This window comes from Vulpes vulpes, chromosome 3 (assembly GCF_048418805.1).
Source record: "Vulpes vulpes isolate BD-2025 chromosome 3, VulVul3, whole genome shotgun sequence".
Lineage (NCBI taxonomy): Eukaryota > Metazoa > Chordata > Mammalia > Carnivora > Canidae > Vulpes > Vulpes vulpes.
The window spans coordinates 13,977,522-13,991,855 of record NC_132782.1 but is presented as its reverse complement, the minus strand read 5'-3'; the positions used below and the strand labels follow the sequence as shown (position 1 = coordinate 13,991,855).

General features: G+C 42.5%; 1 protein-coding gene and 1 pseudogene across 11 annotated transcripts in view; one reads left to right on the top strand and one right to left on the bottom strand.

Moving 5' to 3' along the window:
• The window catches only part of STK39 (serine/threonine kinase 39), a 437,393-nt gene that overhangs the window by 166,567 nt on the left and 256,492 nt on the right, over positions 1–14,334 (top strand). Inside the window, exon 1 of one of the 11 annotated variants that reach the window (XM_072751849.1) lies at positions 7,179–10,433. The exons of the other annotated variants lie outside the window; for them this stretch is intronic. Within the exon in view, the coding sequence (XP_072607950.1) occupies positions 10,235–10,433 (199 nt within the window). The 5' untranslated portion in view covers positions 7,179–10,234. Of the gene's footprint in view, positions 1–7,178; positions 10,434–14,334 lie in introns of those variants that run through there. 11 annotated transcript variants of the gene reach the window in all.
• On the bottom strand, positions 9,614–10,224 carry LOC140598155 (glyceraldehyde-3-phosphate dehydrogenase pseudogene; annotated as a pseudogene).

Here is a 14,334-nt window from a genome sequence, read left to right as displayed (position 1 = left end):
ATTTTATTAGGGCACACCAGTGTTTCAGAGGTGAAGGATCGTCTGTATTTCTCTGAGCTGCTTTGTTTTCTTCCTGAGGGTCACAATCAAGTACCCCCCCCCCCCACCTTCTTTGCTTTCTGGTCATCCCTCCTCAACCCCAGTCTGCTGCTCCTTCAAAGTAACGGCTAGTGGGTTGAATATGTCAGTGACTCTTCAACTCCTGAGCCCTTAAAACCCTGGTACCCATGCCTCTCAGCATCTCAAAGGGCACTTTTTAAAATGAGAACCATGCTCATGAAATGCTGTCCTAGTTTGGTTTCAGATCACTTGAAATGTAATCTGATTTGAGAGGCAGCATTTAAGCTCCTGTTTACCAAAGGTTTTGATTATCTCTCATTTGGTAGAAATTTTTGTTGGGAAAAAGAAAGACGAACAATGTATTTGCCTATGGAAAAGACAATCAAATGGTCTTCATTTTAGAAAGTTTCTTCTGGTGGTCTTGAATTCAGTGTTTTAATCTATTTCAAAAGTGCCTCTTTCCACAGAAGCAAAATTAAACATTAAAGTCTGTGCAACGCTCTTCATTTTTTAGGGGGAAAATCTTTTAAGTGCTTTTTGGTAAAGACATATAATTTAACGCTTCCATCTTGACCGCTTGGTTTTAGCTGATAGGCATGTTAATCTCTATTTGATTGCTTTGGTGGAGAGTTGAAAATCACCTAGTGCCTGGCTTAGAGTGCATTTAGAAGTATACTTTTGGTTTTCATTTTGTGAAATAATTAAGTGAATTTTCCTGTATGTGACTTTGTTATAGATCTGACGGTTTGATTACTGGATTTATTTATTTTTCCTAAAGATTTTATTTATTTATTAGAGAGCATGTGCACATGTATGAACATGGGGAGAAGTAGAGGGGGAAGGAGAAAGAGAGGGAAAGAATCTCAAGCAGATTCTGCGCTGAGCATGGAGCTTGACTTGGTCCCATGACCCTGAGATCATGACCTCAGCAAAACCAAGAGTCAGATGCTCAACCAACTGGGCCACCTAGTAGGCACCCTTGATTATCAGATTTAAATAAAGAGTTTAACCATTTTTCCTTTTGACTCTATGTCCTTTTATCCTTTTCTTAATGGTGGTGTGCTGGTGTATGGGTAGCTGCCTTTTTCTCATTTATTTTATAGCATGATAGGAAAGTGGTTTTTTTTGTTTTTTTAAGCATTTCCCATTCTTTTCAATTTTGGCCTAATTTCATTATGTTCTTTCTCCCTTTGGAAGTGTCAAAGTATATGTAAATATGATTATATATATATAGAATGTGTGACTATTACATCATTTTTTTTTCTCTGCATTAGAGGCAAAAGATAATGTGTGTAAAATTATATATGACCAAAGGAAAATTATGGGTAATAAAATCATTTGACTCTTGGGGAGAATTTTAATATATCTTTTGAGATATAATAATCTTTGGGTTTTTTTTTTTTTTTTTGAGATACAATAATCTTTGAAGAAAAGTGTTGGCAATTAAAATTCTGGGAGGGATTTTTCCTCTCTACCTGCATGACTTGACACGATAACACGATTCCAGCTGACTGGATCGTTCTGATACAGACTTCTGGAGTACCTGCTGTGTGTCTCCAGGCTGAGTACTTTACATCCTTTTTTGTCACCCTTACCTCATTCTTGCCAGGATTGGTATGATTATCCCAGTTTTACAAATTAGGAAGCAGAGACTTTGGCAATCACATAATCTGTTGAAGGTCACACAGCTGGTTGTGAACCCAGTGAGCTCTGGTTGGAAAGCACCCATCCTTTCCAGGGTCCTCTGCTTCCTCTGGTTTTGCTATTTTATCTGCCTTTAGGATTCTCAAGCTATCAGGATAGAGTTAATTTCTCACAGGGAGGTCCCTATTTGTAAACAGCATCATCACATGGTAGTTGAGCTGAAACTTGCACATCAGGCCATCCCAGGCTTAGATTCTATTGGCATCGTTTACCAGCTTTGTGAGCCGGTTCCTTGGCGTCATTGTACTTCGCGGTGTTTCATCATTACAATCGGGACCATCATATCGGTCTTGCCGGATAGTATAATGCATAATAAATAACGGTGATGATGATTGTAATTCTAGCAGTTAGCACTGAGGAGCTATTATGTATCAACCCCTGGGCTAAAAGCTTTTTGAAGTTCAGTTAATCCTCACAGTAACACCAGTGAGGAAGGTTCAGTTATCTCTGTTTTATGTAGAAAAGTCCTTAGTAAGTGAAGTCTTTTTTTTTTTTTTAAGATTTTATTTTTATGAGATAGTGCATGGGGGAGGGCGAGGACCTGAGGGAGAGGGGTAAGCAGACTGCTGAGCGAGGAGCTGCACGTGGGCCCCTTCTCAGGACCCTGAGGTCATGACCTGAGCCAAAACCAAGAGTTGGAAGCTTAACCCATTCAGCCACCCATGCATTCCTGTGAAGTCTTTTTAAATTATTTGTATTATTCATACTAGTGTACCTTTCCATTGGAATGGATAATTGAGGATTCACTAATTTAGAGAATTCACTGTCGTTCGATAAACTTGAACACTTATTATATGGTTATCAAGATAAAATTTCTTGGGACACTTGGGTGGCTCAGCGGTTGAGCATTTGCCTTTGGCTCAGGTCATGATCCCGGGGTCCTGGGATCGAATCCTGCATCGGGCTCCCTACAGGGAGCCTGCTTCTCCCTCTGCCTATGTCTCCGCCTTTCTCTCTGTGTGTCTCTCATGAATAAATAAATCTTAAAAAAAAAAGATAAAATTTCTCTCTCCTAAGTGTTTTATTGGTAACTTTTTAGTTATATAACTAATACTTTAACAGGTTGTGTTGTTAAAGGTCAATTTTATGGTAACTCGGGCACTAATGTAAACAATCACAAATAGGAAAAGCATAGACAGAAGTGCCTACATTCCAAGCCAATTTTTATGTGTCTTCCAAATAAGTTAATGCTACCATGTTGGTAGAAAGGGCTCTGATGATTATGTGAGAGGACTAGGAATCCTTTAAAAATGCCCTCTATTTGTCCTCTCATCTTTTCTTCTCTATCATACAAAGTACCTAAAAATTCAGTCAATAAAGTTACATAAAGCAGCAATCCTCATGGCCTGTCGTCTGTCTGAATCAATGATGGGGTTGCTGGGGGGTTTGAAACCGTTATTAGCATTAATGCTAAAGCGTTGACATGTATAAAGAACACAGTTCCGGCATTGAACTCAAATACATTTCATTATAAAAGAGAGAGAATGGTAGTAGGCCTTTTGTTCTTGTACTTCCCGACATTAAAGCCAGACTAAAAATTCAGTCAAAACAGCAGACTTTTAAACATTTAAAAGGAAAAAAAAAAAAAAGACCCACAGAAACCCACCCCTGTCGAATGATCCTGTAATATCCTGGAATCTCTTGTCAGGTAGTGCAAGGCTTTGTGTTGGTTAAGAAGGTTCTTCCTCATGTTGGAGAAGGTGGAACCATTCCTCTCAGAACATGAAACAGAGGGTGGGGGGAGTGATGAAGTCTATTCTTTAGAAAGACCCGAGCAACCGTGAGCTGGCCAAAGGTCAGAATTTCTACCTCCCTGCTTTTATCTGATCACAAGGTGGGATGATGATCCAACATCTTTTTGGTGTTTGTTGAGCTCTAGCGCGTGCCAGGCATTGCTGCATCCTGGTGATACCGAGGCAGCTCCCTTTGGGATCTGACCTCGAGGAACTTGGTCTACAGAGGATTACCTCTGGTGGAGGCGTGTCACCAGAATTTAGAGCTAATCACTCCATCCCCAAAGTCATCCTTTTTTCATCAGCAGCATGTCACATGTAGTTATTGTCAGAATCTTACAGGAAGGCATTTCCAATCCACTTTGTTAAATTCCCACCACCCACTGTGTGTTGTAAAGTTTGTTCCAAGACAGAATTGTAGCAAGAGATCGACAGGGCCAATGTTTTGATAAAAACTCGGTAATCCTCATCATAAAAACAATTTCTGAAGTTTAGTGCTGTCTCTACAAACATGGGTTAAATACCAGCATTAGTTGAATATATATGTAAACATGCATCTACGTATAAGTGTGTGGCTTTTTGATGTGCGTGTATTAACATGCTTTTATCTTGTATGTAAACTGTGGACTCTGACATAATCAGTTTAAACTTTCGACACGGAAGAGAAAGAATGAAAAGGAACAATGGTTTCTTTGTTTTCCCAGCAACTACATTTACCATTGTTCTGAGAAGTCAGCAAATGACCACAGGATGTGAATTTAATCAAGTTGTGTCTTTGAACAAAGGTATTCTGGTTCTAGTGGAATTTTTTTTACTTCTCATCATCCTGTTCAGATGTTCGCTTGCCTCCCTGAAATCAACAGTTCACTATGATTTAACCAAGTTAACAGATAATAATTTCAATACAAAAGAAATGGACTCGGGAAACAAAAGAAAGTATTATTTTTGACTCTGTCTTACAGAAGAGCACTCAAAATCAAAGATTTTTACCTTTTACTAGAAAAATATTTTTCTATGTAAGAATTGTCTGTGAAGGTATCTATGATTTAAAATATAACTCCTGTATAGCCTACATTTAAGTGGAGGTGCTGTTTGATTAGCAGTGAGTCAGGATGTAAAAATCTTAAAATTGTACACATGTATTATCTTTGACTATTTTTTTAAAAAGATTTTATTTATTTATTCATGAGAGACACAGAGAGAGGCAGAGACACAGGCAGAGGGAGAAGCAGGCTCCCTGCAGGGAGCCTGACGTGGGACTCGATCCCGGGACTCCAGGATCACGTCCTGAGCCAAAGACAGGTGCTAAACCCCTGAGCCACCCAGGGATCCCCTATCTTTGACAGTTTAAATAGTTTTTTGTTTGTCTGTTTTCTTTTTTATGCATCCAAAAGGAACTAAAACATTTAGTGGAGAACTTTTTAGAACCAGAACCTGCCCTAGAAATCCTGGGTTTCATATTATGGACTGTTTTTTCTTGATCCAGTTGAAAGAGATTTTAACATCTCTTTTGGCATGGCCTGTACATGTCGTCTCTGTGAGAGAAAGGCTCTGCCATGTTGGTCATCTCTTACACTTCATCAGTGCGGTATTAATAGCTACTTTGCCAGCTACTTTACATGCACATCTCATTTAATATCCTATCGAGCCAGTGAGGAAATTGGAGCCCAAAGATTAAAAAAAATCGCCAGGGTCAGATTCAGTTTCCCTCTCTTTGAAGTCCACTCTCTAACCCATGACTGCGCCACAGCTTGGCGTGGTTTACTCCTTGTCCCAGGAGACCCCTCCCAGGTAAGCCAAAAGCATGTTCCCTGCATCACTGTCAAAAGGCTTTATTTGGCATTTACTGCTGCTGCTAATTGAACCGTTTAGTTTCATTCCATTACTTTTTCTCCCATTGAAGGTTGCTAACAAAGAGCAATCTTGATTACCATGATTATTCAGGTACACAAGGAAATGAATGACGACGACTCATCTCTTTTCTGTGCGAATGCTCCATAGCGCGACATTATGTTTTCAGGCGCCTTCCACACTAGGAAAAATGAATGATGCTTACATAGTAAAGTTTAACAGAGTTTAATTTTGTGAATGAAAATTATTTTTTAAATATGTATATATCTTTATACGTATAAATACATATATAAAGATATATATGATATATATATCTAGATGAAAGCAAAAAAAAAAAAAAAAACGGGTTAAAGAACCTCAACTTGTCCTCCATCCTAACATCAAGGTATCAAGGTGAGTGAGAGCTTGGATGGTATCTGTGAAGTTGTGAACACAGTCTCATCTTTTTTTTTTAAAGGTCGATTCTAGCCTAACATTTAGGAATTCCCGTCACGGTAGTCATGTTCTGCAGGTGCCCAGCCCTCGATCTGGTGAGCCCACCTTGGTTGAGCATTGGCCGTGACCTGGGAGAGTAGAGGATTTCCCACCCCTGCCCTTACCTTGGGCCGTGGGGTGTGTCTGTACCCCACAATCACTATCTTTGGTGGTCAGACTTTGTCCAGTCTGCTTCCTGGAGATGATGATACGTGCAGACACTGTGAAAGTGAACTTTCCCTGGGCATTCTTCTGGGAATTTCCTCTGCTTTCGTGGCTGTTGGACCCTGTGAATGGTGTGAAGTCTGGTGGGACTTCACTGAGTGACAGCAGCAGTGCCCATGTCCTGAAGAGAGAGGCTTTGTAGGGCAGAGCACAGGGTGAGTCCGTGGCCCCTTCTTCCAACTCATGTGGTCTGTTGCTGTTTAAATCTTTTGTCAGGATTCCCATCAGCAAGATTCACACCAGTAATTTCCATTTATTGCCTCCTTAATGATGACACAGTATTAGAAGATGTTTATGTGATCCCTATATATCCTAGTATTTTTGAAGCAGAATGTAAGTGATTTGCCGCTGGTAAGCTGCATCTGTCTAAATCATGATGCTAAATCATAGACTTGACTTTGAAATTAATAGTCATACTTTTTTTTTTCTTTTAAGAACACATTGGTTTTCAGGACTGGCTTTGGTCTAAATCTGGACCTATACCTGATTCTTCTGTGGCAATGAAAATTGATAGGAAATTGGACAAGGTAGCTCTATAATGGAATGCATTCCCTGTGTGACATCAGGATTTCCAGGCACGCTATTGTGGATATTCTTGGGAGAGTAGGTTGCTTTTGAAGATACTGGTAGGGCTTCATCGAAACACATGATCACCTCTTTGGGTTTGGGGAGTTTGTTCAGATTCATCAGGAAATGCCTTGTGGCAACATAGCGCTCGCAGGCCTGAGAGAAGTCTGCTTGACCTGTCATGGCACACCTGCTGCTGCTAAGAACTCAGGGCTGGAGCTGACGTTAGCCCAGCCAGCTCCCCCCTAGTGTCTAGGCTGAGTTTTTAGAGACTTTTGTCTCCAGACATTGTTGGGGAAAGCATCCTGGACCTGAGAAGGGGTGAGTATGCAGCTATTCACCAAGCTGGGGAGCGCCTGGTACAGACGTGTTGAGACCACCTTGGTTGATCAAAGTCCTCTCCTGATCACGAGATCACCCATGGATAAGAGGTATCATGGTGGAATCAGCTTCGTCTTTAGAAGTTTGAAAGCTTATGGATAATTTCTTCTTTTCAAGGTGGCTTCTAACAAAGTTTTGTAAAGTTTGCTCAAGCTAAGCATGGCGTCTCGCTACCTCATTAGATGACTCATCTCCCTGAAGAAAGACATTTAGCCCTTTCTCCTGGACTGCCCCCAACCCAGGAATTTCTTGCAGGAGTTCCAAAGACCTTTAAACAGCCAAACACAACTTTTACTTCGGTGTGTAGGCACACTTCTGTTTCTGTCAAAATAAATTAGGCCATTAAGTCATAAAATTAGGAAAATATTGTGTGACTTGTGTTTATTATTTAACAAGTAGAATCAATAGCTGGCTTCAAAAAGACAAAACAAAAACAAAAATCCAAACCAGTCCCAGGTCGGCTGAGAGAACATCACTTTACTCTTTGCCAGCAGTGAGGATGTCCCTTCGCTGGTACAGGATGGCAGGCCTTTCCTGTGTCACTCCCCCTGACGTCATTCATTCTTCCCCATCCGTCTTTGTTTGGTCACCTTGCTCTTTTCTGCCTCTGCCCTGTGGCTTGGGAGGGCAGGTGAAAGCCTAGAGGGAAGTGCCGGGTGTTCCTTCTACATCTCTGCGGTGTATTTCCTGTCTTTCCTTCATGTTACAAAGTTTCTCCTTACTTGGCTTTTATCAAGTCTATGAATGACTCCCTTTGTGGAGTTTATTGGAATGCCCTGTGGGAGGGATGCTATGCAAAAAAATAATTGTATTGCATAACTGCTCAGTCCTCAGAGATGCCAGATCTCACTTGGCACTGGAACAGACCCTCCTCTCCAGCAGGTCCTATGAGGGCAGGGCGCAGTGCAGCTGAGAGGTGGCTCTGTCCTCCACCCTGGTACCACGGGGATGACCTTTATCCCAGCTCTGGGAAAAGGCTTATTTTATTTTTCTAAAATGCTTGTGTTTCCTTAGCCTAGAAGAGGATGTTTCCGTGTGTGTGTGTGTGTGTGTGTTCCGTGTATGATTCTTTCCAGCTGGCGTTCTTCACAAATGTCACGTTTGTCTCCTGTGTCACCTTGAGGCAACTGACATTCGTGACTAATTATTAAGAAAGGGCAGCCTTTTCGTTTATTTTGATGAAAACAAAATCCCAGAGAAGTCTCTTAGATACAGTGTAATTGAGCAGGTGACATGTTGATGTTTGGGGTTTGGTAAACATCCAGAAAGCACAGCGTTTTTGGCATGGTAGTTGACGGAGCCAGAAGCTCCAAGGTGAACTTCATGGACTTGTTACAACACTGTGTGTATCCTCTGAACTAATTCCAGGCCTTTCAACTTAATACCAAACAGCCAGGCCAGGTGGTCACCAGGCTTAGGGAAGGGTCATCTTGGAGCAAGGAATCATGCAATGAACTTCTGTCTTTTTCCTGTAAAAATCAAAGTAAATCCACCTCAGTCCGGAGGGCGTTGCAATGGAAGAAGGGGTCATCGCACTCTTTCATCTGTTGGGTGGTGGCAGTGGTGATGAGTGGGTGATGCATATAAAATAGCTCTAGAACTTAAATTTCTTTCAGAATAGGGTTTTATTTTGGTGTAGGCCGTTGCATACCATGCTGACTCTTCATTGTGAAATCTTCATTAATTGGCATATTATGTATGATCAAGTACAAAAGACCAAGCAAGCTGAAAACATGTGAATCGTGGTACATTCTTAGAACTTCAAAACAGTGATAAAGCACGGTGTGTGCTGACGTGAAGAGAGCTCCAAGAGATTTACCAGAGGGTAAGAAATGAAGAAGCAAGGTGGATACCATTTCTTTGGGAAAGGAAGAAAGGCAGCCAACCAAGACGGTGTTCGGGCCCCCGGTGTAGAGGGTTTCAGCAAGCCTGCTTTGCAGTTCCCGGCACCCTGTCATCGACAGGCCGGGCTAGGGCCCCTTGCGAACTGATGCTGTGTTGCATTCGCTTTGCCATCCGCCTTACTCAGTCCTTGTCCCCTTTTCAACCTTTTTGATTGTGTACGTTATCCTTTCACTTGTATATATGTTCTTGTAAAACACATTGTGGTGCCTCTGTTTTTTTTTTTTCCCCAGAGGTGAAATTCATATGGCATAAAATTAATCCTTTTAAAGTGAACAATTCAGTTGCTTTTAGTGTATTGACAATGTTACATAACCATTCCATTTAGTTCCAAAACTTCAGTGATCCCACGATGAAGCCCTAGACCTGTTCAGCGGTCACTCTTTTGTTTTCTTCTCTGCGTCTGGCAACCACTAGCCTGCTTTCAATGTCTTTTTTGGGGGGTGGGGTACAGTATACTTTATTGATGGTACATGACAATGTAGGGCTCCCCAAGCCCCTTCCCTTCTTCAGGGGGTCTGGGATGTAAACTGGCGGTCAGGAGATTCTCAATGTGTTAGTGGATTAAGTCAGGGCAGGGACTCCCCAGCAGCTGAGGAGCTCTCTTTTGCTCTTGTTCTCACTGGGGCTGGTGGTCCAGGAGGCTCTTACTCCTTGGAGGCCATGTGGATCATGAGGTCCACCACCTGGTTGCTGTAGCCGAATTCATTATCATATCAGGAAATGAGCTTGATGAAGTGGTCATTGAGGCAATGGCAGCCCCGGTGTCGAAGGTGGAAGGGTGGGTGTCACTGTTGAAGTCGCAGGAGACAACCTGGTCCTCAGTGTAACCCAGGATGCCCTTGAGGGGGCCCTCCGATACCTGCTTCACTACCTTCTTGATGTCGTCATATTTGGCAGCTTTCTCCAGGCGGCAGGTCAGATTCACAACTGACACGTTGGGGGTGGGGACACGGAAGGCCATGCCAGTGAGCTCCCGTTGAACTCGGGGATGACCTTGCCCACAGCCTTGGCGGCACCACTGGAAGCAGGGAGGATGTTCTGGGCACCCCCTCGGCTGTCACGCTGCAGCTTCCTGGAGGGGCCGTCCATGGTCCTCTGCGTGGCAGTGATGGTGTGGACGGTGGTCATGAGACCCTCCACGATGCCGAAGTGGTTATGGATGACTTTGGCCAGAGGAGCCAAGCAGTTGGTGGTGCAGGAGGCATTGCTGACAATCTTGAGGGAATTGTCCTACTTCTCGTGGTTCATGCCCATCACAAACGGGGGCATCAGCAGAAAGAGCAGAGATGATGACCCTCTTGGCCCCATGCTTCACGTGAGCCCCAGCCTTCTCCATGGTGCTGAAGACCCCGGTGGACTCCACGACACACTCAGCACCAGCATCACCCCATTTGATGGTGGCGGGATCTCACTCCTGGAAGATGGAGACAGACTTCCCATGGATGACAAGTCTCCCGTTCTCAGCCTTGACCGTGCCGTGGGATTTGCCATGGGTGGAATCCTACTGGACATGTACACCATGGAGTTGTGGAGGTGAGGTCAGTGAAGGGGTCATTGATGGTGACAGTATCCACTTTGCCAGAGTTAAAAGCAGCCCTGGTGACCAGGCGGCCGATACGGCCAAATCCGTTCGCTGCAACCTTTGCCATCGTGTCTTGGGCCGCGGCGGGCACTGCACCGGAGGAGGCGGCTGTCTGTCCAACGGGGAGCAGCAGGGAGCCTGCTTTCAATTTCTAAGGATTTCCCTATTCTGGGCATTTCATATAAGTGGAAGTATACAATATGTGACCTTTGGTGTGCATGCGTGTATTTTTCAGCGAAATACAGACATCTGTTAGTGGACCTTATGCATGTTTGTTTTTTGCATCTTTTGCATGTATTGACTGCAGCAGTATGAGGGGGCCCTTTCACCACCCTCATTTTGCACATGGGGCCCGAGACTCAGGGAGGCTGATTTGCCTTAGGTTGCACAGCTTCTGAGTGGCAGGTGGGATGTGAATGTGGGTAGACTGGCTCCAGAATCCGTGCTGACCATTACTGGCCGTGGCCTCTCGGATCTCTGTATGGTTCCAGAGCCCGCTCTTTCACAAGCAGCTGTATGCTATTGCCCCACGTTTGACAAAAAGTGGTTGTGAAATACTTGTATGCACCATAATTGAATTATTTCCTCATTGTTGTAGTTTTAGATTGTGTCTATATTTTTTCTGGTCATGAATCGAGAGTAAGATTAAGGACCAAAGAAAAGTATAAAATAATATGTATTTGTTGAAGAAATATGACCCAGTAAGGAAAATAATCCAAGGACCCTGCATAATTTCTCTCCTAAGTACTACAAGCATTTTGAACATTTTTCAATCTTTTTTATGTATGTATTTTTTTAATAGGGGAAAAGAAAGCTCTCTAGGAGCAAGAATGATACTGTAAATGAGGTTTTGTCATAGAAAATTTACAATATACTGAGGACATCTTTTTATTTAGTTAATAATAGTGAATTTTTGCAAAGTTCGTAAGATGTGGCAGGGGCTATTTTAAGTGTTTTATTCCACTTCACAGGAATCATGTAAGGTGTGTGGATATTGTAGCAAATGAGGGTATTTATGTCTGTTTTAAACATACATGAGTGGTTTTGTGCTCTAGTTCATACTATTTTTTAAAATTTAGAACTATGTTCTTATGATTAATCTATTTAGCTTGATGTGTTTACCTAGACGTATGTTCCCCTATTGGTTTTTACATTTTTTCCTCCATCTCTGAGTCCACAGCAGTGCAGAGAATATCCCTATACATGCTGTCATAGATCTATGAGAGAACTTGCTGGAATATATCCAAGAACAGGATACAAGGAGTATGGAAACCTATATATACTTAGGACTGAATATTGACAGAGGCAGATTCTTTTCCTGAATAGCTATGTTAGAGTCTACACAATTTTGCTATATGTCCTCTGGTTTCAAAAATATGTGTATAAAATGCCTAGAGAAAGGACCAGAAGGATATACACATAAAAACCAGCAATACTAGGAACAAGGGAAATTAGGAGGGAGATAAGCCTTATCAGTCATTATTTGATACAGGTTTTTTTTTTTTTTTTAAAGATTGATTGGTTGATTGATTTTTAGCAATCTCTACAGCCAGTGTGGAGCTTGAACTCACAACCCTGAGATGAAGAGTTGCATGCTCTTCCGACTGAGCCAGCCAGGCGCCCCAATGACTTGATATAAGGAGAATGTCTTCATGTGTAACTTGTCATTATAATTTACTGTTTAAAAATACGGCCTGAAAACATGACCTTTAGCTAAAATTTACTATTTTATGCTATGAACACTTTTGGAATTCTCAGTGTGGGGTTAAGATTAGTCATGGCACATTGAATGAGTTCTTTTGCAGCTTGGTGCTTTTAGAAGCATGCTCTAAACAGTTTTCCTAGTGCGAGCTGTACGCCTTCCTCAGACATTTAACCCAGGTCCCCCCCATCTCAGGGTGGCTCAGGGAGGGCGCAGGGTCAGGAGAGTTGGGTTGGGCAGGTTCCTTGTGGAGGAGTGGTTCCGGAGTGGTGGGCCAGAGTAGAAGACTTCTTTCTGAAGGGCTTAGTGATTGGAAATCAAGGTTGGGAGGAAGGTGGGTGCTGTTTTCTGGCAGGTGAGGTCGGGAGGAGACATTCTCAGGAAAAGTAAGTTTGAGTAACTACCTTGTATAAACACTTAACTGAATAAATGTGTTTGCTGTGTTTACTGAGCACAAGGTATTAAGATAATCTTTGCCTTACAAGCTGCTTCTCTCTGTAAAATGAAGGTGTGTGTGGTCTTTGAGTCAAGCCTCTCAAGCTTCCTTCTTTTCACTTCTTGTGAAGTGAGAGACCAGCAAAGGTTCTGGATGACAGAAGAGATACTTTTTTTTTAAAGGTACCATTTCTGTTCCTCTTGCATGTTAGTTTCAACTGGATTGCCTCCTTCTTTCAATAAGCCCAAGTGAATAATGATCAGTAAGTCACTTTTTTTTTTAAAGGTTTTGTGTATTTATTCATGAGAGACACACAGAGAGAGGCAGAGACATAGGGAGAGGGAGAAGCAGGCTTCCTGTGGGAAGCCTGATGTGGGTCTCGATCCCAGGACCCTGGGATCATGACCTGAGCCGAAGGCAGAGGCTCAACCACTGAGCCACCCAGGTGCCCCAGTAAGTCACTTTTTAAGTAACTGTGACAGAGCGGGGCTATTATCTGCAAGGAGCCCTCCCACCTCAGGCCCTGTCACCTTGACCCACACCCCGACAACAGGTACAGCTTGTTTTATGATGGAATCAGCTGGTCTGTGTCTGAATTTTCCTTTCAGGACCAGGGATAAGAACATTTACATGAATGCCCTGTGCTGAAAGAGGTGTTAGCACACGGCTACGGTGAAGGTTTCCTCCGATGAGCTACTTGGAGCCAGAAGACAGGGAGTTCATGATGCTTTATGAAGTAGACCTATGTTTACTACTTACACTTAGGTAAAATTAAAAAAAAAAGAATACGTTGGAAGGCATATGAAGGTATAAGGTTGTAACTTTATGACAGGAATGTTTCCTACCCTCAAATATTACCCGGAAGTCACTGGTTTTGGGGGTGAAAGGCACAAAGCATGGCTGAGAACATAGAACTTCCGGCTTTTCTGGTGTTCCCAGGGTTGGTGAGCTTTGGAAACTCTAGAACAGCAGTGACGCTTATGAGCAGGTGCACATGGGTGGTAAGTCTTTGGTGGATGTGCTAACCAATAAATAATTAATTCTACTTCCTCTTGACTCATTTGGTTGAAATGAAGGATAGTCCGTCTCATTGCAGTATATACTTCTGTTGAGCAGGGAAGTTGAGCAATCCTGCCCTGGTCAGTGATACTCTTAAAATGAAACAGGTGGGGTGGGAGAGAAAACAGTCATGCTTTGCCTTTTGGGTGAAATTTTTTTTTTATCGTCTTGGCTGATAGTTACTGGTCCCTTTTGTCCTAGCTTATTGAAGGTACAAGATTTTTCAGTTGAGTTGAGAGGAACTGAAGTTTCCATTTCTTCAGTGGGATTGCATGGCCATTGGGAAGATGGGCTGATTAGGTATCTTTCCTTTTTAAACGATACAATGCCCACTTGTGACTGAAATTTTGTTGAGTGTATTTTTGCCTTATTTCAGAGAAAGGCAGATGGAATAATAATCAAATTGCATATCGTTTTGTGTAGATTGCCCTTCAGATAAAAAGAAAACCTTCCCTGCTTTCTCAGAGAGAGCAAAAAAGAGGCTAAAGATTTTTCTGAGTGTGGATTTTAGATCCATTTTTCAAAGAGTGACAGTTTGCTTAACTAGTAGATAAACCTCCAGGCTTGTGTGTGTGGCTTGCTGTTTCTGTGTAGCTTGTATGCTCTGGGAGCTGGTAATGAAATTTGCAGTACGTCTAAGCTAGACATTGGTGTG